Source organism: Acinonyx jubatus, chromosome C1 (genome assembly GCF_027475565.1).
Source record: "Acinonyx jubatus isolate Ajub_Pintada_27869175 chromosome C1, VMU_Ajub_asm_v1.0, whole genome shotgun sequence".
Lineage (NCBI taxonomy): Eukaryota > Metazoa > Chordata > Mammalia > Carnivora > Felidae > Acinonyx > Acinonyx jubatus.
The window spans coordinates 21204495-21226007 of NC_069381.1; the positions used below are offsets into that span (position 1 = coordinate 21204495).

The 21513-nt window shown below is 47.8% G+C and overlaps 2 protein-coding genes, 1 long non-coding RNA gene and 4 other non-coding genes across 8 annotated transcripts in view; 1 reads left to right on the forward strand and 6 right to left on the reverse strand.

Moving 5' to 3' along the window:
- Nucleotides 1-346: 346 nt before the first annotated feature.
- Nucleotides 347-3265, reverse strand: LOC106970368 (uncharacterized). Its single transcript, XR_001429496.3, has 5 exons — nt 2951-3265; nt 1838-1936; nt 1471-1548; nt 1076-1126; nt 347-474 (listed from the first exon to the last, which is right to left on the reverse strand). It is a non-coding gene; the product is annotated as an uncharacterized LOC106970368 (long non-coding RNA).
- Nucleotides 546-619, reverse strand: LOC113599696 (small nucleolar RNA SNORD99). Its single transcript, XR_003420609.1, has one exon. It is a non-coding gene; the product is annotated as a small nucleolar RNA SNORD99 (small nucleolar RNA).
- Nucleotides 1311-1443, reverse strand: LOC113599690 (small nucleolar RNA SNORA61). The gene has a single exon (XR_003420603.2). It is a non-coding gene; the product is annotated as a small nucleolar RNA SNORA61 (small nucleolar RNA).
- Nucleotides 1674-1804, reverse strand: LOC113599688 (small nucleolar RNA SNORA44). The gene has a single exon (XR_003420602.2). It is a non-coding gene; the product is annotated as a small nucleolar RNA SNORA44 (small nucleolar RNA).
- On the reverse strand, nt 2292-2426 carry LOC113599678 (small nucleolar RNA SNORA16B/SNORA16A family). Its single transcript, XR_003420592.1, has one exon. It is a non-coding gene; the product is annotated as a small nucleolar RNA SNORA16B/SNORA16A family (small nucleolar RNA).
- A 6730-nt stretch (nt 3266-9995) lies between the features above and the next one.
- On the forward strand, nt 9996-11580 carry RAB42 (RAB42, member RAS oncogene family). Its single transcript, XM_027059891.2, has 2 exons — nt 9996-10286; nt 10889-11580. Exons 1-2 carry the CDS (start codon nt 10042-10044, stop codon nt 11310-11312), a joined length of 669 nt encoding a protein of 222 aa, XP_026915692.1. The 5' UTR covers nt 9996-10041; the 3' UTR covers nt 11313-11580.
- A 6113-nt stretch (nt 11581-17693) lies between these two features.
- TAF12 (TATA-box binding protein associated factor 12) overlaps nt 17694-21513 on the reverse strand; it is a 31655-nt gene continuing 27835 nt past the window's right edge. For both annotated transcript variants that reach the window (XM_015066985.3, XM_015066984.3), the window contains 2 exons: nt 19501-19589; nt 17694-18019 (listed from right to left, as the gene is read on the reverse strand). In XM_015066985.3, the coding sequence (XP_014922471.1) occupies nt 17984-18019; nt 19501-19589 (125 nt within the window). In that variant the 3' untranslated portion in view covers nt 17694-17983. The remainder of the gene's footprint in view (nt 18020-19500; nt 19590-21513) is intronic.

Sequence of the window (21513 nt, forward strand, 5' to 3'; positions counted from 1 at the left end):
CTCCCATTTTATTCCTACTTTTCTGTTAGTGCCTCAGTTGGTTTTGGTTTGAAAGTCTAACTCTTGGTTTTGACACATGGGATCGAGCCCTGAGCCCTGCACTGGGCTCCATGGAGCCTAAGATTCTCTCCCTCTAATAAACATTTTTTTAAGGAACACCAGTCTTAGGCTCAGCCTGAATTTTCAGGCTTACTGAAGGAGACATTTATATAAATAAATGGGAAGTTACAGAACTCATCATATTATCCTTTAATTAAAAAAAGGATAAAAAATAAAAATAAAGAGTTTAACACTGTAATGGGGAATAACCAGCAGCTTGAGGGACATCAAGAATATCGACACAAGCATACTTTAAGTCTTTTATTGGTCACTTACATACCACATGCCAGCATTAGCAGAAATACAGAGGTCATGGTTTTCCACCGGAAATAACCTGTTGTCTTTTAGCTTGCCTCTTCCCATAAGGTCTGTCTCCTGAAAAGGACGTGTATGTCAGTGTGTTAATATTCCCCCAATTAATTAATGCCACCCAGACATTTTTCCCAAACTGGTCTCAGTCCCATATCCGCATTTATCATCCATAGATGTCCACTCAGATTAGGTTTCATCCTGGACCAGTCAGCCTAACAAAACATACCCTGAACTAGATGAACTACTTGTTTCTGCCCAACCCATCTCCCACACTTCCAGGAAAGGGGCCAGTACGATCCCACGGTTTGAGGTTTCCCCAAACCTCAGAGCAGGAGCTCAAACCACGACTGCACATTCAAAGCAATCAGCCTTTGCTGCTGAAGGTGCAGGGCTTTGGCATCTGGTACTTTCTACTCACAGCACTTTGTGCTCTTCCTGGCCTTCCAACAGGATAGGCAAATCTAACAGACCAAATCACACCAAACATTTTTCTCTTCTGGCCATGAACAGCTAATAGGTGTAAGGGATGTAGTATTAAAAAGCTAAGACTTTCTTTCATACAGGCCTAGGCTGCCTCATGATTCACTACACTACTTAGGGTTTACAACACTCCACTGCTTGGCGCTGCAAGGAAGCTACAGTGAAGTTTAGGTAGCCAACTTACCCAACTATAGATCCATAATCACAGATAAGGACAGCTTTACTGGTAACAGATCTTTAAAAAAAAACAAAAAACAGGACACTCTCAACCAAGAGGCAAGAAGGACATTCATGTTGATCAAATTCAGAAGTATTAAGTCAGCCATCACTACAACTGCCCAGACCTTCACCTATATCCTCCCTTTAAGCCTAAGATTATCCCATTTTACAGGGGAGGAGGAGATCAAAGAGAATTCAAATCTTGTTTGAAACTAACCTCCAAGCCATATACCAGACGATAAACACTGGGAGGCTAGTTTCAGTGTTCTTTTTCCTCCTTTTACGACCACCAAGACCAGTGTTCAGATCTGATGGGAAAGGGAACCGGAGGGTCAGGATGTCTTCAACATCTAACTTTACCTTATCTAAAGCACAGCAACAACCTGGTAACTTCAGATTCTTCAGTAGCAGATACTGCCAGGACACTTGGGGGGCAACCTGCAGAAAAAAGGGTGAAAGCTCTTAACAAAAAAGTTGATCGAAACACCCATCTACCATTTACGTGGTAGTTTATGGAAAACACCCGGACTCACTTAGAAGGCTTCCAGCCCAGGTCCCAAGCCGTTTATAGGAAAGGCGAGTGGCAGCTGCAGGTATTATGCTGACCTGTGCTGTCAAAGTCTCTCCAGGTTGCTCTCGCATGCAGTTGGAGATCCCATGGCCACAACCGGCCACAGCCCTTGGAAACATGCTGTACTGACCCTCCAGGCAGTTCCCAGAAACCTACCGGGTCCTGAGATGGTTGTGTTCCATCACAGTCATGACCACAGAATCCTCACCAGAAAGCTCAACTTCAGAGTCCTCCTGGAATCTTCATCTGGCACAACTAAGACGAGAACACAGTTGTCCTGAATGACATTGTTCCCTTCTGGTCTTGAGAATCAAAATGTTTGACTGGCTTTTGACCCTGGTACTTATGCCTTAAGCTTTTCAGGGCAGTGACCCAAAGCACTGTTAAGATCTGTGCCACTTGCCACTGGATTTTCCCAGCACATGTCCAACCCATTCCCACTGCCTGCCCCTCCATACTTGTTCTTCATCTCAGCAATCTACTTCTCAGAAGTTTTATTCTAGCAACTCTATGCAAGACCCATCAACAGAGCATTTCTGTTGGCCTCTGGAAACCTGTCTATTGTAATAAAGGATTCCACCTATACCGGAGAAATGGCAGGTACGATGGGAATTGTCTTTTCCTGATATGTTGCAGATCAGTTACAGCAAACAGAACGGCGACCGTCAAGGAAAACTGTCACTCTGGGCTCCTTTTTGACCACAGCAGCTATGTGGAAGCAGCTGCAGCTTCGATAAGGGCCACAGGGCAATTTAGGTCTCAGGACCGCCACAAATGCTGTCCAACCCTCAGACTCCCCTAAATCCTGTGCACTATTGCATAACTGAAATTCACCTACCGAGACATGCTGGAGACCAAATAAGAGAACAGATATCCTACTACCAGGTCCCAACTTCCTCTTCATTTTTGTTACGTACCAGTGTTTTGTCTCATTTAATCTTTACAGGACCATTTTATCATCCGTTTTACGGACAGGTTTAAATTAAGCTATTTACTGAAAGTCGCCAGTGTAGAAAAGCCACAGAACTGGAATTTAAAATAGGCTCTAAAGGACTCGAACTCCAAAAATCCCTTTTTATCCACCTGCATGAATTCCTTAACATGTCCTGCAGCCAGATAACAGGTAAAGTCACTTCCCCAAGGTCGCCCAATAAGTAGCTGTAATGGGCCGTTTCCGATCCCGCTGACACCACCACGCGGCGTCTCCCTAGTTAGGCCACTACAGGCCCAAGACTGCCCTGCACCCCGCTGCCTGGCCGCGTTACTCACCTGTCACAGCGCGGGCCGAGGCGGGAGCAGGCGCGGCCCTCTCGGGGTCCGGCCCCTCTCATCGCGCATGCGGCCGACCAGGCCTTCTGGACCTCTGTCCCAGCAGGCCGGGAGGCCCGGCAACTGAGAGCCGCGCTCAACATCCCTCAGCCTCAGGAGGCAGCCCGGGCGAGTGAGGGGCCGGTGGCGGCCAAGCTGCGGTAGGGTAAGTGGAAGAATGCGCGTGACTTGCAGCAGGTCTGAGACAACGGCGCACGACAATAGACCCGCACGGCGGCTGGCAAAAGGGACGTCGGAGCGTTGGGAGAGGGCTTTTATAGGCCTCGCCCTTGGCAGCCGCGCCCGACCACTGCGGCAACGCGCCCGCGCAGACCTCTGGGAGTTGTAGTCCGTCTGCCCTCAGGCGCGGGGAGGCGCGTCAGGCTCTGAGTTCTAAGCGCGTGCGAAGTCGCTGCCTTCTTGACGGGAAGAGAGCAGCCTTCCGCCCGTGTTCCGCACTCGCTGAACATCTGGGACTCGGCACTGGGCTCACAAATGAAGCCGACTCGCTATCCCCGCTGGAGCTCAGACATCCAAAGTCGGGAAATGACGCGGTGAGCTGCGTCAGGGCTCGGCTCCGACCGCGGCGGGCCGACCGAGGAGCAGCCACCGGATGGGTGTGGAGAGGCGCTCTGCGAGCTCTTCTGGGGGCGTGGCCCTTTGGGAGGGTTTATCAGCAAGGAAGACACGACCGATTTACTCAGAAGATGAATGCGTTATTTGTTCATTTTCAGCTAATAGATAAGTAAGTTTGCCGAGCACTTACTCAGATTATGCTCGATTATCTCAACTAGTTTCCCCAACAACCCTGTGTGTAGGTTTGTACTTATGCCCTTTTTACAGATCAGAAAACTGAGGGATGCATCACCCAGGTAACTGAGGGAAGGGCCTGAATCCACGAGTCCACGGCAGAGACCACGCTCAGAATCGCTGTGCCATGTACATGTTTTGTCCATGGAATGAATAAACGTCAATGTAAAACCAAGAAGTTGTCAAGAATTAAATACGTATTCTGTGCTTACTCTATTCGTTAATTTTTATCCTTAATATACTCATTAAAAAGGAGGTACTACTATTGTTCTCATTTAATAGAGAAAACAACAGACTGTAAGGAGGCAAGAAACTTCCTGGTGACTTCCAAATGAGTTTCTCCAGCCTTACTTTTCTGAGCTCCAGACCTTATATCCTGCAGCGTCCCCGAACTTCTACACTTGGCTATCTAATAAATAGGCCTCTCAGAACATAGCCTTTCCTCCTCCACACCTGCTCTTCCCAATCTCAGCAAATCCTTGGAGTGATCCTGGACTCCTCTTTCTCTATCATCCCACTTACAATCCATCAGCAAATCCTACATTCTCCACCTTTGAGATGTGACAGGAATCTGACCATTTCTTACCACCTCCACTGATGCTATCATTGCCGGCTGACAATCACAGTAGCCTCCTAATTAGTCTCCCTGATTCTACCATTCTCCCCTATAGTCTGGTCTCAACAACCAGCCAATGGTGTGTAAAGAACACAAGGTTTTCATTTTGATGAAGTCTAGCATGTCCATTTGCATGTCCATTTGCTTTCTTTTATGCTTTGTGCTTTCTGTGTCCTATTTTAAAAATCTTTGCCTAACTTAAAAGTGTTAAAGATTTTCCCCTCTGTTTTCATCTGGAAGTTTAAGAGTCTTAGCTCTTACAGTTAGATCTAGGATTCATTTTTCAGTTTTTTGCGTATGGTGTAAGAGTCAAAGTTTGCTTATTTACTGCATATGGCTCTCCAGTTGTTCCATCTTCATTTGTTGAAAAAGATTATCCATCTAATTGGTTTGCCACCTTTGTAAAAATCAGTTAACCGTATGTGTAGGTCTGTTTCTGTACTCAATACTACACTGTCCGGATTACTGTAGCTTTTTAATAAGTTTTGAAATAGGGTACTATAAGTCATGCAACTTTGTTCTTTTTCAAAATTGTTTCAGCTGTTCAGTCTTTGCATTTCCATGTAAATTTTAGTATCAGCTAATTTTGTATTTTTTCTAATGTTTAGTTTTCAGAGAGCGTGCTTGCATACATGGGAGAGGGGCAGAGAGAGAGGGAGACAGAAGATCTGAAGTGACCTCTGTACTGACAGCAGAGAGCGCAATGCAGGGCTTGAACAGATCATGACTGGAGCCCCTAATTTGTATTTTTTAAAAACCCTACTGGCTGGAGGGTGCCTGGATGGCTCAGGCCGTTGAGCGTTGGACCCTTGATTTTGGCTCAGGTCATGATCCCAGGATCATGAGATCAAGCCCCAAATCAGGCTCTGTGCTGAGTGTGGAGCCTAAGATATTCTCTCTCTCTCTCTCTCTCTCTCTCTCTCTCTCTCTCCCTTTCTCCCTCCCTCCCTCTGCCCTCTCCTCCTCTTGCATGCTCTCTAAAATATAAAAATAAAAAATAAAAGCCTACTGGGATTTGGTTGGAATTGCATTGAATCTGTAGACTTAATTTGGGGAGAACTGACAACAATCTTTTTTTTTTAATATTTATTTATTTTTGGGAAAGTGCAAGCAAGGGAGGGGCAGAAGAGGGGGACAGAAGATCCAAAGTGGACTCTGTGCTGACAGGCTGACAGCAGCGAGCCCCATGTGGGGCTTGACTCAAGAACAATGACCTGAAGTCGGACGCTCAACTGACTGAGCCATTCAGGTGCCCCTGACAACAATCTTGAGTCCTCTCATCCATGAGTATGGTATACCTCTCCATTTATTTAAGTCATCTTTAATTTTTCTCAACAGTGTTTTTTAATTTTCAGTGTACAGATCTTATGTATCTTTTGTCAGATTTATCCCTAAGTCTTTCATATTTCTGATGCCATTGTAGATGGCATTTTTGTCAATTTCAAATTCTAAATGGTCATTGCTAGTATATATAGAATTAATTTTTGTATATTAACATATCCTTGCTAAACTCCTGTATTAGTTTTGGCACCTCTTTTGTAAGTTCCTTGAGATTTTTCACAAGTCTGTGAATAAAAAGACAGGTTTACTTCTTCCTTTTCCAACCTGGATGCCTTTTCTTTCTTTTTCTTGCCTTTTAATATTGGCTAGGACCTCCAGTACAATATTGAATTAATAAGTTACATTTCATCAAAATTAAAACTCTCAGCAGGGGGGCCACCTGAGTGGCTCAGTTGGTTGAGTGTCTGACTTTGGCTCAGGTCATGATCTCATGGTTCATGGGTTTGAGCCCCACGTCAGCATGCTGACAGCGTGGAGCCTGCTTCAGATTCTCCGTCTTGTTCTCTCTCTGCTTTTTAAAAGTAGACATTTAAAAATTTCAAAAAAGTAACTCTCAGGCGGGGGGACAGTTAGGAGAGAATTAAAAACGGACATGGGGAAACTTTTTGGCATGATACATGGTTGTGGTAATGGTTTCATGGATGTACATGTGCATCAAAACTCATCACATTGTACACTATAATATGTACAGTTTACTGTGTGCAAATTATACCTCAATAAAGATGTAAAAATAAAAACCATAACCAAGAAAAAATTTACGTCCTATTATTCATCTGCTCAAAAATCTCCACTGATTTTGCAACACATTTGGAATAAAAGCTGAAGTCCCATAATGGCCTCTGAAGCCACATGATTTGGCTCCTCTCTGCCCTCATCACCCACCACTTGCTCCCTCATTCATTCTGCTCCCTTTTCTCAGCCTCTCTGCTCTGCGTGTAGCATCATTGCCTGATCTCACCTCAGGGCCTTTGCTCTTGCTGTTCTTGCCTGGAACTATCCTCTCTGGATATCAGAGACAACCACACTACTCATTCCTTCACTTTATGTAACCTCCTCAGGACACCCTATTTTGATATAGCTACCCTGCCACCCTTTAAGCTATTGTTCTGCTTGATTGTTATTTATGGCACTTATTGCCTCTTGACATCACATTATACATGGGTTTATTTTCTGTCTTCCCCATTACAATGTGAGCTGCCAATAACAGGAATTGTGTCTTTTTATCTTCACTGCTATATAAGTGCCTGGTATATAAGAGACAGCACTTATTGAAACAATTAGTAAGTAAATGAATTAATTAATTAATGAAACTTGGCCAAGGCCACATAGCTAGTAAGTGGCAGTTGGAACTAAAACCTAGATCTATCTAATATAAATGTGCATAACTTACCTGCTATGTTACACAGTTCCTCCATGACTACTTCATGAGGTGGGCACCATGATTTGCCTTACTTAGCAGAAGGGGAAGCAGGGGGTGGGGAATCACTTTCCTCACCCCTAATCACATAGTCTATGGCAAGGTCAGCTGACATCTGGACTCTGGTGCTAGGTGCAGAGGTCAGGCACATGACCCCATCCCACAGCAGGAGTGTCCAGGAGAGGAAGTTCAAAGAGTCCAATGCTGACAGTGCACTGCCCATGTGTGCTAACCACAAAGCCTTCTGGCAATGTTGGGTTCAAACTGCATTTCAAGCTGTTTCATGCCTCTTTGCCTTTGCCCAGATGCCCCTGCCTGGAGTGCCCTTCCTCTTTGACCTCCCCAGCTCCTACTTGTCCTTGGGGACTCAGCTTCAGCATCACCTCCTGCATGAGGTCTTCTCTGACCCTGTAGCTCCCTGAGCCCAGCCCTATTGTGGGATTTGACTGACTGAATTAATGAATAAATAGCACTTACCTGCTTTTATTCATTCATTAAGCCATAAATATTTACTGAGTTCCTGTTTTGTGCCAAGCACTGAGGATACAATCATAGATCACTGCCTTCAAGTAACCTAGGAGGGAGACAGCACAGTGGACAAAAGGGCATGTGACCTCATTGGCCAGGTGGTGAGAGGCTTCTTGAGGACAGGGATCTAATCTAAGGTATGAAGTAGGAGTTAGCCCTTTGAAGAGAGAGAGTGTGTTCCTGGCAGAGGGTTGAGAAGAGGAAAGATGTTCAGTATGGCTGGAGCTCAGAGTACCAGTGGTGGGTAAAGAAGGGGCTTAAGGGCTGGGGTGCCTGGGTGGCTCAGTTGGTTAATTGTCGGACTCTTGGTTTCAGCTCAGGTGATGATCTTATGGTTCCTGGTCCAGGTTCGTGGTCCAGGTTCCACACGGTCAGCACAGAGCCTACTTGGGATTCTCCCTCTCTCTCTCTGCCCCTCTCCCACCCTCTCAAGCACATGTGCAAGCATGTATGTGGTGGGGGGCACTCTCTGTGTGTCAAAATAAACTTTAAAAAAGGAGGAAGAGAGAGAAGAGGAGAGAAGAGGAGTGGGAGGAGAGGGAGGAGGGGGAGGAGGAGGAGGCTGGTGCATCCATAGAGATCTGACACAAAAATAATTTTCCTTCTGAACAGAGGTGGGGAGAATATCTCGATGGAGGAATCAGTGGGGCAGGTGGGAGTGATGCAGACTCTTAATTTGGAGAAACCTGGTAGGAAGGATTTCTCTTCCTCTCTCCTACTTCTAGAGGTAGGGAAAGAACAGAGACATGGGCCCCTTCAGGCTCTACCATGCAGGTGACCAATGACTGAGATTACGCGGAGACCCTCAAAGTGGCTTCTTACTGATTTGTTAGGAGTTAGCCAGAAGAGGGGCACCTGGCTGGCTCAGTTGGTAGAGCATGTGACTCTTGATCTCAGGGTTGTGAGTTCAAGTCTCATACTGGATGTAGAGATTACTTACATACATACATACATACACACATACACTTTAAAAAAAAAGAGTTAGTTAGAAGAAAATTGGGCCTTCCTAGATCCTGCCAGAAACAGAAATACCAAACAAGGCTTTGCCCTTGGGTAAACTTGGCAGCTAGAATGTATTCCTTGCTGAGTGATCTTGGATTATTTAATCTCTCTGAGCCTCAGTTTCCTCATCTGTGGAAATGAGCAGAACAACACCTAAAACTCACAAGGTGAGAAGGAAATATGACATGATTGTTTGCAACAGTGAGGATCTCCCCTCACCACCAATGTGCCACAACAAATTAAACTGGTAAAATCCACCCACATTGGACAGTGGGATTAAACCAATAGACAAGCTGTGTGAGACCAGCCAGCACCTCAGCCTTGATACCTTGGGTTTCCAGAAGGCCTGACTGGGGAGAATAGAGTAGATCTTGGAAGCAGCTGTCCCCGCCTTACCCTTGCCACTAACCCAAGTGAGACCTGACCACTGTGCCCTGGAAACTCTTGGTACTTGATTTGCAGTCCCCTTTCGTGGCATCGAGGGGATAACGAAGATGGAGACAAACTGAGATGTGAGTCTCAGCTGTGCTCTGTGACCTGAGACAAGCCTCAGTCTCCTCAGCTCTAAAATGGGCACACAGTGGCCCTCTCAAAATTGTTGCCCACAGAATGTGAAGAACTGACCATCTGGCCTCATAAATGTTAATTGTCAAGGCCCCAGACCAACTGCACTCCCTCTGGAATCACATTTGTCTGTCCTGCCTCTTCTACTAGCCCTGTCCAAGTCTCTCTCTGGGCCCTGAGGCCCAGCCCAGGTAGGTGCTAAGGATGCAATGGGGTTATTAAACATTGAACCTGACCATGGAACAGGAGGCCCTAGGCCAGGGCCAATGGGGCTCCTGGAAAGGAGCACCTGGGCAGGGAAGGGGCATCTATAAACCATCAACTTTCTAGAGTGGCATCTCCAGGTCCAGCAGCAGGGGCCCAACCGGGGAACTGCCTGGAGAGCGGGGCTGGAGAGAGAAGCCAGCACAGCAGCAGCGGCGGTTGAATGAGGTGGACACTGGCTGTGTTCGTTTTGGGCCAGTGCCTGTCTCGTTCTCGTTCCTCGCTCTTCCTCCAACCCACATTGCCTTCTTTCATCTCTCATCCTAAGAAGTAGGGGTTATTATCCCCATTTTGGAAGACGAAACTGGGGTTCAGAGAGGCGAGCACGTGCCCAGGTGTCCCGGCCGCCGGGCCTCCGGGGTGGGTCACTAGCACAACTCGCCCCCGGCCCGCGGTCCCGTGTCTCGGCGCCGGGGCCCAGAGGGCGGCGCCAGCCTGCGGGCCGCGGGGCGGGGCGGGGCGAGGCGAGGCCGGACCGCTGGCCTCCGGCGGGGCGGCGAGAAGGGGGCCATGGAGGCACCGGACTGCCACTACCAGTTCCGGATCGCGCTGCTGGGGGACGCGGCCGTGGGCAAGACGTCGCTGCTGCGGCGCTACGTGGCGGGAGCGCCCGGGGCCCCGGAACCCAAACCCGAGCCCGAGCCCGAGTGGGCGCCCACAGTGGGCGTCGAGTTCTACAGCCGCAAGCTGCAGCTGCCGGCCGGGCCGCGCGTCAAGCTGCAGCTTTGGGACACCGCGGGCCACGAACGCTACAGGTGCGGGGAGGGCGGGGTGAGAGATTCGGGGTGGTCAGTGTCCCCGGCCTCCACGGCTACCCCCCAGCGGGGTCGGCCTCAGTGGCCCAGGTACAGGTCTGGGGAATGCCCTGGTCTCTAGCCCTTCACTCGGAGTCCTTACACAAATGCAGCCAGTGGCCTGAGACCCTGATGCTGGGAGGGCAGAAGGGCCCTGCTCTGGAAAGCTAGAGGGATGGGTGACCTGGCTGCTGAGAGAGCCCACGGAGCAGAGCGGGAAGTGTCAGGGAGCCGTGAAAGGACGAGAGATTTGGGTGGGCCTGGAAGGATGCATAGGAATTTGCCAGAAAACGGGAAGCAAAAAGCTGCAATCGGGAAAACATCAGGCTTCCTCCAGGAATGGAGGAATGGTCCAGAGGGTATGACTGGAACTTGCTCCCTAGCTGAGGGGCGCAGGCACTCTCTTGGGAGACACGGATGCCAGGAGCAGAGAAGTACTGAGCAGTGTGAAATGAGCTATGGGGCCTGTGGGGCAGTCAGTGCTCGTGAGGGAAGCCCTGTCTTTGGGGGGTGGGGGGGTCTTGAAGGCATAAACCTCGCCCAGCTCACTCCCCCTCCTTCAGGTGCATCACCAGGTCCTTTTACCGGAATGTGGTAGGTGTCCTACTGGTCTTTGATGTGACAAACAGGAAGTCCTTTGAACATATCTGCGACTGGCACCAGGAGGCCATGGCCTCTCAGGGCCCAAACAAGGTGATCTTCTTACTGGTTGGCCACAAGAGTGATCTGCAGAGCACCCGTGTTGTCTCAGCCCAGGAGGCAGAGGAGCTGGCTGCCTCCCTGGGCATGGCCTTCATGGAGACCTCGGCCAAAAAGAACTGCAATGTGGACCTGGCCTTCAACACCCTTGCTGACGCCATCCAGCAGGCTCTGGAGCAGGGGGACATCAAGCTGGAGGAGGACTGGGGGGGTGTCCGGCTCATCCACAAGGACCAAGTCCCCAGGTCCCCCCACAGGAAGCAGCCCCCAGGCCCATGTCAGTGCTGACTCTGGGAGGGAAAGGGTTAAACCTCTGTCAACCTCAGAAGTGCTGCTGGAATGGGGAGTGGCAGGATCTTTCTGGAGATCAGATGGCAGGATGTATCCAAAGGGTTAACATAAACAGTATCTTAGCAGTCACTCTTGGGGTCTCAGGGACTTTCTTCCAGAAAGATTTTCTTCCAGCAAGCTCTGAGAAGTCACGTGTACAGCGGCTTCCTGTCCTTCAGCCTGTTTCCTCAGTTGTCAGTGGGGCTCATTAAAGACCCACATCACGGCAGGGGGTGGGGGTGTGGGGGGGTGGGAGTGTGTGGGCATGAATGAGACAATGAATGTGGGGACATGCTCAGCCCAGAGCCAGCCATCCGGTAAGAACTGAATAACAACTGTCCTCATCACTCTTTCCAATCTTGGACAGTTCTGGCAGTGTTTCTGAGCTCAGATGCTGAGACGCACCGCGTCTGGAAGCTGCTGCACAGGCAAGGACTGGGCAGGAAATTTCAGGGCAAGCCTACCTCGGAGCCTCCTTAGGTCCTCAGGCTTGGATGAGTCTTAAATGCGTGCCCTGAAACTCAGGGTTGCTGCTCAGAGCCCCTACTCCAAGGCCAGGTGCCTGATCTGGATCTGGAAGGCAGGGATGAACACGAGGGGCCAGCTCCTAGGTTAGGCACACAGTGGACACTCTGATTAGCCACCAAGTTGTTCCTTTGGGGCTGAAGAACCCACAGCCTCCTACCCCCACCCATTTGTCCCTGGGAGGGCAGCGATGGTGTTGATGGTGGGTTCACAGCACCCTCTGGAAACTGCCCACATCCAATGTTAATCTATTGAATCCACTGGGGCTGGGAGGAGTGTTTAAAAGCCTGGCTTTCTTTGCCCCAACTCAGAAGGTCAAACCCAGCTTTGTCAGTCTTCATGGGGCAAATTGAGGCCATTGTTCTTACAACATCACAGCTCTTCTCCCTCTGCTTAGTTGCACCTCCCCCCCCCCCCCCCCCCCCGCAGATATTGCTCTCCAGAATACCCTAATCCATATCTGCTCACTAATCCTCATCTCAGAAATTGCCTCCTGGAGAACAGGAACTGCTAGGCAGAAAATGTCTTGGGGCAATCTGGGAAGGCTTCCTGGAGATGGTGTTTATGTTGGTAAGAATCTCAGCAGGTGTAGGGCACATGGGTGGCTCAATAAAGCATCCAACTCTTGATTTCGGCTCAGGTCATGATCTCAGGGTTCATGAGTTTGAGCCCAGCATGGCATCAGGCTCTGTGCTTGCAGCCGGGAGCCTCCTTAGGATTCTCTCTTCCTCTCCCCCACTCTCACGTTTTCTCTGTCTCTCTCCCTCTCTCAAAATAAAAAAAAAAAAAAAAGAAGAAGAAGAATCTGCAGGTATAGGAGAGGTGTCATTGTGCCAGTGGGCACAGGAAGGGCATGGACAGTTGCCACAGCAAAAGAGCAAAACCATTTAATTCACTTTGTGACCTGGGGACTTACTCAGTCTCGGATTCCTCTTCAGTATCATGTGACTGATAATCCCTTCTTCCAAGGGCTCTTGGGAGGTTTCTAGTCTAGGTGGGTTTCTTAGCTTCTTCCCCATAGGGGATGGGCCAGGGTGGGTCTCGCTGTGCACTGCCTCCTCTTTTACTACTATTTTTAAAGTTTATTTTGAGAGTCAGATGATATCAAGAGTCAGATGCTTAACCAACTTGAGCTACTCAGGCACCCCAAGGATCACCTCTTACCCATAGTATCATCCTAGCTGCCAAAAGTAGGGTAAGCTTTGCAGTCAAGTTTGACTCTCAGCTCCACTGTGTAACTGTGGGACCCTGGGGAACTCACTTCGTCTCTGCAAGCCACAGTGGACTCCTCTGGAAAAAGAGGATAGTAATACCTAACTCACAAGGTTTTAGAAAGGATTAGATGAGGGGCTCCTGGGTGGCTCAGTTGGTTAAAGCGTGTGACTTCGGTTCAGGTCATGATTTTGCAGTTTGTGGGTTTGAGCCCCACATCAAGCTCTATGCTGACAGCTCAGAGCCTGGAGCCTGCTTCGGATTCTGTGTCTCCCTCTCTCTCTGCCCCTTCCCCACTCATGCTCTGTCTCTGTCTCTGTCTCTGTCTCTCTCTCTCTCTCAAAAATAAAGATTAAAAAGAAATTTTCTTTCTTAAGATTAGATGAGAAATTTAAGGCAGTGCTGCCCACACAGTAGGAATTCACAAAATGGATGTCCCCTTCTTCCCCTGAGGGTTTTGCTCCTAATCACTGTAAGGGAACAGAGACTACCAAAGTAAACACTGGGGAAATAACAAGGATTCCAGACTCTACCAAAGATCTTAAAAGATCTTGACCGCACCCCCACCCTGCTCCCTGCCTCCAGACCCGGAGATGTGAACTGGGCTCTGCTTTCTTATTAAGGGTGAGATTCCAGAATCGTCCCTTCGGGGCTATCCCTAGGCTAGTCTGAACACACAAAACTCCCTCTCCAAAGCAGCACCCTGGCTAAACCCTCTCTGGCCATAGCAGCTTCCGCATGGTCAAGCTCCCAGGCCTGGATCCATGCTTTTTGCCCTTTAGAAGGCACAGAGCCAAAGTCTGCTACCTGTAGGCCCTTTCTGAAGATCCAGCCTGCCCTGGGAGCCACTGAAACCTAGTGGGTAAAGAGGGAAGACCCATCCTGCCCTCCACACATGAAGCTGGAACTGAAGATATTGGGGGTGGGAGTCTAATCTCTCTACCTCTGAGCCTCAGTCTTTATGGTAAAATGAGAACAATTCCTAAGTCACAGGTTTGTTAGAGGATTAAATATGATGACATGTGTTAAGTGCCCAATGAGTGTTAACTTCCTTCTGTTAACAAGCTCCCTTTGGGTCTTTCATGTGCCCATCCCTTGTCTGGAATGTCCTTTCTCCATCTATGTCAAAACTCTGTTCATCCTTCAAGGTTTGGCCCAACCTAATGTATCAGCTCCTTCTCTGAGCCTTTAGGGCACTTGAGTGGCTCCCTTCTTTGAGATTTCAGGCTCTGCTGTCTCTTATCATTTTGCCCCACTAGACTCTAGCATTTCAAGGCCACAGTTTCCATGAGAAGGAAAGACAATGGGCCAAGAGCACAGGTCTGAGTCCTAGCCTGCCCAGTGACCTCAGACAGGTCATAATGACCTCTCCAGACCTTAATGTTCTTACCAGTAAAATAAAGGGCAGCACTGGGTGATGCTGGGGCCTTTTTTAACTATAGGTAATTGTGAGGCTTCAGTCCAGCTCTGGCCTCCTCCTCCCTGCTTCCCCTCATTCAGGCACATGGGACTTTCCAGGATGACTTTCTGGTACCAGATGCTTCCTTTTGTGTTCTCAAAACTCACTCCTGTTGTTGCAGCCACACCCTACCTCTATCTTTTGGTTAATACTTTCCTAGGAAAACCTCACATGCCATATCCCTTTACTTTTAGTTCAAATTAACTGCAGCAACTTCCTGGCTGTACCCCTCCCACCCGCCTCCAACTCCATTCTCCACACTGGCAGCCAGAGCAAGGCTTTTAACATGGAAACACAATCACATGAGTCCTCCCCCTAAACCTCCACTGGCTCCCCATCACCTGGACAGTAGTTTTCAAACTTTTTGCTTATATGCTTATTTTTAGCATCAGAATCCTCTTATCTTTTAGTCCTAAAAATGTCCCCCAATTAGGAAAAGGTATTGCTCAGGCTGAAGAGGGGTGGGAAGCCCAAGGCCAGCCTTCTGGGCCACCAACACTATACCCTCCCATTCCTGCAAGACAGACAGATACACAGATACACACACACACACACACACACAGCAGCCTCTGAAGACTTTGACACTATTGCCTGCAAGCTGTCCACCTCTCAAGTTTACTTGCTGCTCATCTCTGGACATCGTCTCCCAGTGTTACACCTTGTGCTTGAGCCACATGATGCACTGACCTCTTTACACCTCTGGGCCTTTGCATATGCTGTTCTTAGTCACCCCCATCTTGTCTCCATAAGACTTAGGGAGACAGGGCAGAGGCAGGCTCCGGAAGTCAGATGGACTTGGCTGAAGCCTCGGCACCAACACAAGCTGTGTGATTTTGAGTAAGTTAAACTTTTAACTCTCAGTTTCCTCCTGGGAACATGGGATTAGATAAGATACTACAATTACACTGTGTGACACAGGCCAAGCACATTCTTCCTTCTTCAGACTTGCTGGGAAAACACAATGCACTTATCTATGGAAGGCACTTAGCATAGCATGAGGCACCTGTAAGCACCCTACAAGGATCCTCTACAAGGATGCTGGAGTCCATCAGCCCTGTTGTCCCTGAGCTCCTCAGCACTGGGCTAGGCTCTGGGAATCTGGATATGGTTCTCAGTCAATGAGGAAGAGGGCCTCGAACCCAGGGTGCGGGTGAGCTGCACTAAGGATGGCCACACCAAGTCAGAAGATGCCTCATAGATCACTTGGTGGTGCCCTGTCCTGTACTCCTACACACAGTCGTCAAAGCCTGTGAGTGCGCCGTGTCACCATCTTTCAGAATCCCCCCTGCTCTCCGCTTCACTACCACCACCTCCATCCAGGCAACAGCCTTCTAATGAATCTCTCTGCTTCCACACCTGCCCTCTCCCTTCCCCCCTCCTGGCTATTTGTACTCCACTGCCTGGCCAGGGTGATGTTTTAAAACTGCAAACCTGACAATAAATTATATTTAAGAAAAAGAGAAAAAATAAATAAAATCTTGGCATTCTGTTAAAACAAAAACAACTGCAAACCTGATGAAAATCCCCTAGTGGCCCCTGTTACCTTTTGGGTAAAGTGCACTCTTGCTGGGGCCTGAGGCACTGCATGACCTGGCCTGACTCACCTCACTACACTGCCTCGGGGCTGGCTTCCATGCAGTTCTCTCTCCCTCAAAGAGATCTCCACGCCTTCACCTGAGTCACTCAACTCAGTTGGTCAGACCGCTGCCCCCAGTCCTGTGAACCTCTCCTTTGCAGCCCTAGGCACAGAGGCAGTTTTATACCCACTCTATGGCAGGACCGCTCCATGTTTTTATTCACCAACACAGGCCCAGGTCCAGCTTATAAATACTTGCTGAATGAATAAGCCCCTCCACATACAGATAGGACAAGGCTCAAGATGGATGAAGCCACTTACCTGTCACACAGCTGATCAAGAATTGAGATCTTTTGACTCTACCCCAGCTCTTTCCATTAAACTGCCCAATTCTTTTGTCCCTTTCTGTCCTTAATGAAGGTTTCAAAACTAATTCTGGGTTCCTTCTTGGTTGTCAAGGTCAGTGACTTGCTCCTACTATCGGAACTCAGCGAGAGGCCTTTTGCTGTCTGATATCGCCAACAGAACATCCTTTGAGAATGTCACCCAGTGGTATCAGGAGGTTCTGGAAAAAGTGAAACTCTTCAACATCCTCTTCCTGGTGGCAGGCCGCAGAAGTGACCTGGTGCCCAAGCAACAGGTGACGTTGGAGGAAGAGAATCTGGCTGCTTCTTTGGGTGCTCGCCATGTTGAGACCTTGGCCAAGGGCAACAGGAACATCAGCACAGCCTTTGGGCTGCTCACTTAAGAGAGGGGTTATGGGGCCAAATTCCAAGTGGGAGGGAATGAAAAGCAGGGTCCCATCTCAGACCAAGATTCAAGGCAGAGGAGAAAAGCAGGACAAGATGGGTATACCCATGCTGGTGATCTCTGGATGGAACACCCACGCCCCCTGAGGCCCAAGGAACCCTCACAATCCACAAGGGCTACACTGGGCTCAGGACAGGGTGATGCTAGGTACCACTGAAGGTCATGACTCTGAGTTCTTAAGGTGCCTGGTTTCCTCTGCATGATGTTGAAAATACAGGGATCAGGGACATCAACAACTAAGAACAGACAGGCACCTGCACAGATGGGCCTTTCCCCAAGCTACTGCCATCCTTTCTTGGGGCCAAGGATGAACATCAGGAGTTCTAGAAGAGCAGGTCAAAAAAGACTTTGCCAAAACTCTTGAGATTGGGGCTCATGAGAGTCACCCTGTCCCGTTCTTATGGCAGAGAAACTGGACTCAAACTCCTACTGACGGTATGGCCTTCCTTGGAGTAAAATAATAGAAAAATTTCTGGGTTTTTTTTCTCCTCACAGAATGAATAGTGGTGCTGCCACCTGCTGACAGAGAGCTACATCCAGCCTTGCTTGTCCTCTGAACTCTCTCTGGCCTTTCAAAGGCTATAAGCCATGTATACCCTGTGTTCTTCGATTAATAACTTCTTTATTCTGGAAAAGCAAATGAAAGTCATATTCATATAAACACTGACATTACAAAGTACAGGGAAAAGGGGAAGGGAAAAGGAAACAAAAACCTCTACAAATCCTGCTAATACTGTCTCACCAAACAAGACCGTAATGCTTTGTTCCATATTCAATCACTTATATAATAAACCACAAATAAAATCTTCTCTGGAAGATACATTGTTCCTCTCTGAGACGGCAGGGAAAAGGGACTGGAAGTTGGGATAGGAGGCTTTATTCTTTTGGCAGATCCTCTCAGTCATTATAGATATTGCTGTACTGTTAATAAAAAATATATGCTTCTCTGTAAAGCATTAAAAAAAAAAATCCAAGGATGAGATGGCTGAGGTCTCAGCTCAAGTATCTCCAAATACATTGTTGTCCATTCCCTGACCTTTCCATGTGTTATTTCTTGGTTGTTTTCCGGATCAATGCCATTCTCTGAAAGGAGAGTGAAATAACCAATAACACAGGTTAGAGTCAGGAACTGTCCTAGTCACCCATGTGTGGCATGGTCTATACCACAAGCTGGAGCCCTTGGGAACCTACATGCACAGCGCAGCTCAGCAGGCTCCTTTGAGCCTAAGAGCAGTCTTCAGGACCCCAAGAGATGTTTGGACAGGCCAGTAGGTCCATTCTGTTGACCAAAAGACCCAAACTACTGTAGGTTAGCAGGATGGCAAGAAAGTTAAAAACAGAAGGTGACAGCTCTTGCCTTTTGGGGACTTAGGGGATAGGTCATCAAAGCATATGTTTTCTAGACTCCTAATCTCTGAGGATTCTAGAGTCCAATCTCTCTGAGGATGAAGAAAATAGGGAAGGGGACTGTTTCAAGACTGTTGCCACACATAAAGGGAGCTGATATTTCACTCTTGATGACCTATAGTGAAGGAAACTGACACTAACAATTTCCACCACAACCCATCAGGGAAACATTCAGGTCACAGGTTTCAAATTTTACTATTTCCAGCCACTGGCCAAATTGCTGATTGGCTTTGCTTACTCTTTGACCAAGAGATTGTCCTAATATTATGATACTTGCTGAGAGAGGGGGACGGGAAGGGAGATAGGGCTGAAAAGTGGATAATTTGGGAACAGAGCCAAAATGACCATCCCTTGTCTGAAGGACTGCCTTCTGAGGAATACTGTGATCTTTTGATTCAGGCTATCAGTGGCTTCCGTGTAGGGCTTCCTCTGTGAACTTTGTAAACACACACACTCCGGAGATCCCAGGAAGCAAGGGACAGTCAGCTACAACCACCCAACTATGCCCATTAAGCTTGGAAAGAACTCACTTTTGAAATCAGAGCACCAGCTAAATTAAGATGTTGTCAAGAGGAAGCCATCACTGCTATCAGATTGACCAATGACAGAGACAACTTGTTCACAGCAGAAGTGGAGTTAGTTCTCATACTGACCCCTCAGTTCTGCAGTCAGAGGGGCAGAGAACAAAGGTGAAGCTGGGACAGAGGCCAGAATGCCTAGTACGGCAGTCTGGGCACGACCCTCCTTCACAAGTATGGCTTATCTCTCCTTTCTTTACACTGCCCTCTACCCAGAGGGCCACATATGATGTTCTGACAGCAACAGTGCAGGAGGATTTCATTAGGGAGACATGGAGGGGCGAGTTCTGTCCCTATTAGAAGAATCTACAATCAACAGCTTTAAGTGGCGCCCATCAGGACTGAGAGAAAAAACTGAGGCCACATGTGGGAACAGCAAAGTACCACAGATGTATCTCACTGTTCTCCCATGGAGCCCTGTGCTTCTTGCCCTCTCTGATCTCTGCTCCAGGGAGTGGAGCTTACTGTGTGAGGGAAGTGACAACTGCAGTGATAGTAGCTGTGTGTGCTGTCTTGCTCCCTTGGAGACACAGCTCAAGGATCAGCTGTGACTCCCCTGGGTTTCTGACAGCTCCTCACCTGTTTGTGAGCCTCTGTGGTGCAAGCCTTTTTGTAGGGTCGGATTTCTTCAGAGCCAAATCCAGGGATCCACATGTTCCACTGGCGTTCTGCAAGGAAGAGGCCAGCACAAAGATAAGGGGACAGGGAAGGCAGCATCAAAGTGCAGGGGGACCCTTGGACAAGGGTCAGGGAGCACTAATCTGAGCAATCAGCTATATTAATTAGCAGTAACCCTGCAGAGGGATTCTATGGAATACAAATGGGGGAATCACATGTGGTGCCTCCAAGGTTTGAAATGACACCATTTGACCTACATGCAAAGACAAAAGAGGGAAATGAGTCCAGGCTGTGAGTTATGAGCCCTAAGGTTTCCATGCAGCTCAAGAGAACAGAAAAGTCATTTGTTTCTTCAGTTGTCTTTTTTTTTTTTTAAAGTAGGCTCCACACTTAACATGGGGCTTAAACTCACGATCCTGAGATCAAGAGTCACATGCTCTCCCCATTGAGCCAGCCAGGCACCTTCAGTTGTCTTATTCCTATGTTCAAAGTCACTCCTCTCAAACCCAAAGGAAGAGAAGGAGGAGAAAGGCATTTTGAGCATTCTGGAGTTAAGAGCCAAGTCCCAGTTCTGCTGCTTCACTGTAGAGCTGTATGACGCTGGGTCTCAGTTTCTTCGTCTTTTACATGGTAGTAACAACAGTAATAACCATGTCATAGGGTGGTTGAAAGCATTCAATGACATAATGCAATCCCAGAGCCTGGGAAAAATGCACAGAGATATGGATATAGACATAGGTATGTCCATAGCACAGCCCTGTGTTCTGGTGCCACTGGATATGGTCATCCCTGTAAGAGTGTCCCTAAAGGTTCCAAGAGGGCAAAGAGATTTTGTTTATTAGAGTATGTCAGTAATTGGCATAGCTACACGGACGCCCAAACCCATGAATAAAAGTGCGGGGCACTTTAAGTATACCCAATATAAAAAAATTATACCTACACAAGATTATTTAGGGAATAAGCCTATTTAAAAGGAGTAAGATACTTTATCATATGCCCTAAAGCACTGAAAACATTTGTTTTGCAAATCTGTTTTGCCCCAGGCAGCCACTTACTTAAATCAAATTGAGTATTAGTGATTTTATAATTATACTTTGTGTCTACTGTACAGTAACTATTGGGTGAATAAATGATTTATGTTTGGTTCTAGAATAATTTTATATACAGCTCTCTTCCAATATTTATTTGAAAATAAAAATATCTGAAGCCTTCTGCAAATAATATTTGTTATCAGTCCTTGAAAGTGGAACTAATGGGGCGCCTGGGTGGCTCAGTCAGTTAAGCGTCCGACTTCGGCTCAGGTCATGATCTCACAGTCCGTGAGTTCGAGCCCCGCATCGGGCTCTGTGCTGACAGCTCAGAGCCTGGAGCCCGTTTCAGATTCTGTGTCTCCCTCTCTCTCTGCCCCTCCCCTGTTCATGCTGTCTCTCTCTGTCTCAAAAATAAATAAACGTTAAAAAAAAAAAAAAAAAGAAAGTGTAACTAAGATTATTCCCGGGGTGCCTGGGTGGCTCAGTTGGTTAAGTGTCCGACTTCAGCTTAGATCATGATCTCGAAGTTCCCGAGTTCAAGCCCCACATTGGGCTCTGTGCTGACAGCTTGGAGCCTGGAGCCAACTTCTGGGTCTCCCTCTCTCTCAGTCCCTCTTCCACTCACGTTATGTCTCTCTCTCAAAAATAATAAACTTAAAAAAAAAATGAGCCTTTAAAAAAGATTATTCTCTGGGAATTAAACTTTACAATCAATAAAAGTGGGTCAGGATATGGATATGTAAAGTGTCTTTAAAGAAAGAGAACAGCCAGGCTGGCTGGCTCGCCTGAGCTCCACACTGTAGAGATTACTTAAAAAAAAAAAATCTAAAAAAAAAAAAAGATAGTAGCTACCAGGCAAGAATACACACATGTTAAGTATGTGTAGCAATATATGTAAATATGTATATATTTAGGGGCGCCTGGGTGACTCAGTTGGGTGTCT

Coding starts and splice junctions, on each gene's coding strand:
- RAB42 (XM_027059891.2), top strand. CDS start 10,042: ATGGAGGCACCGGACTGCCACTACCAGTTCCGGATCGCGCTGCTGGGG. Junction 10,287..10,888: donor GCGGGCCACGAACGCTACAG/GTGCGGGGAGGG, acceptor CCCCTCCTTCAG/GTGCATCACCAGGTCCTTTT.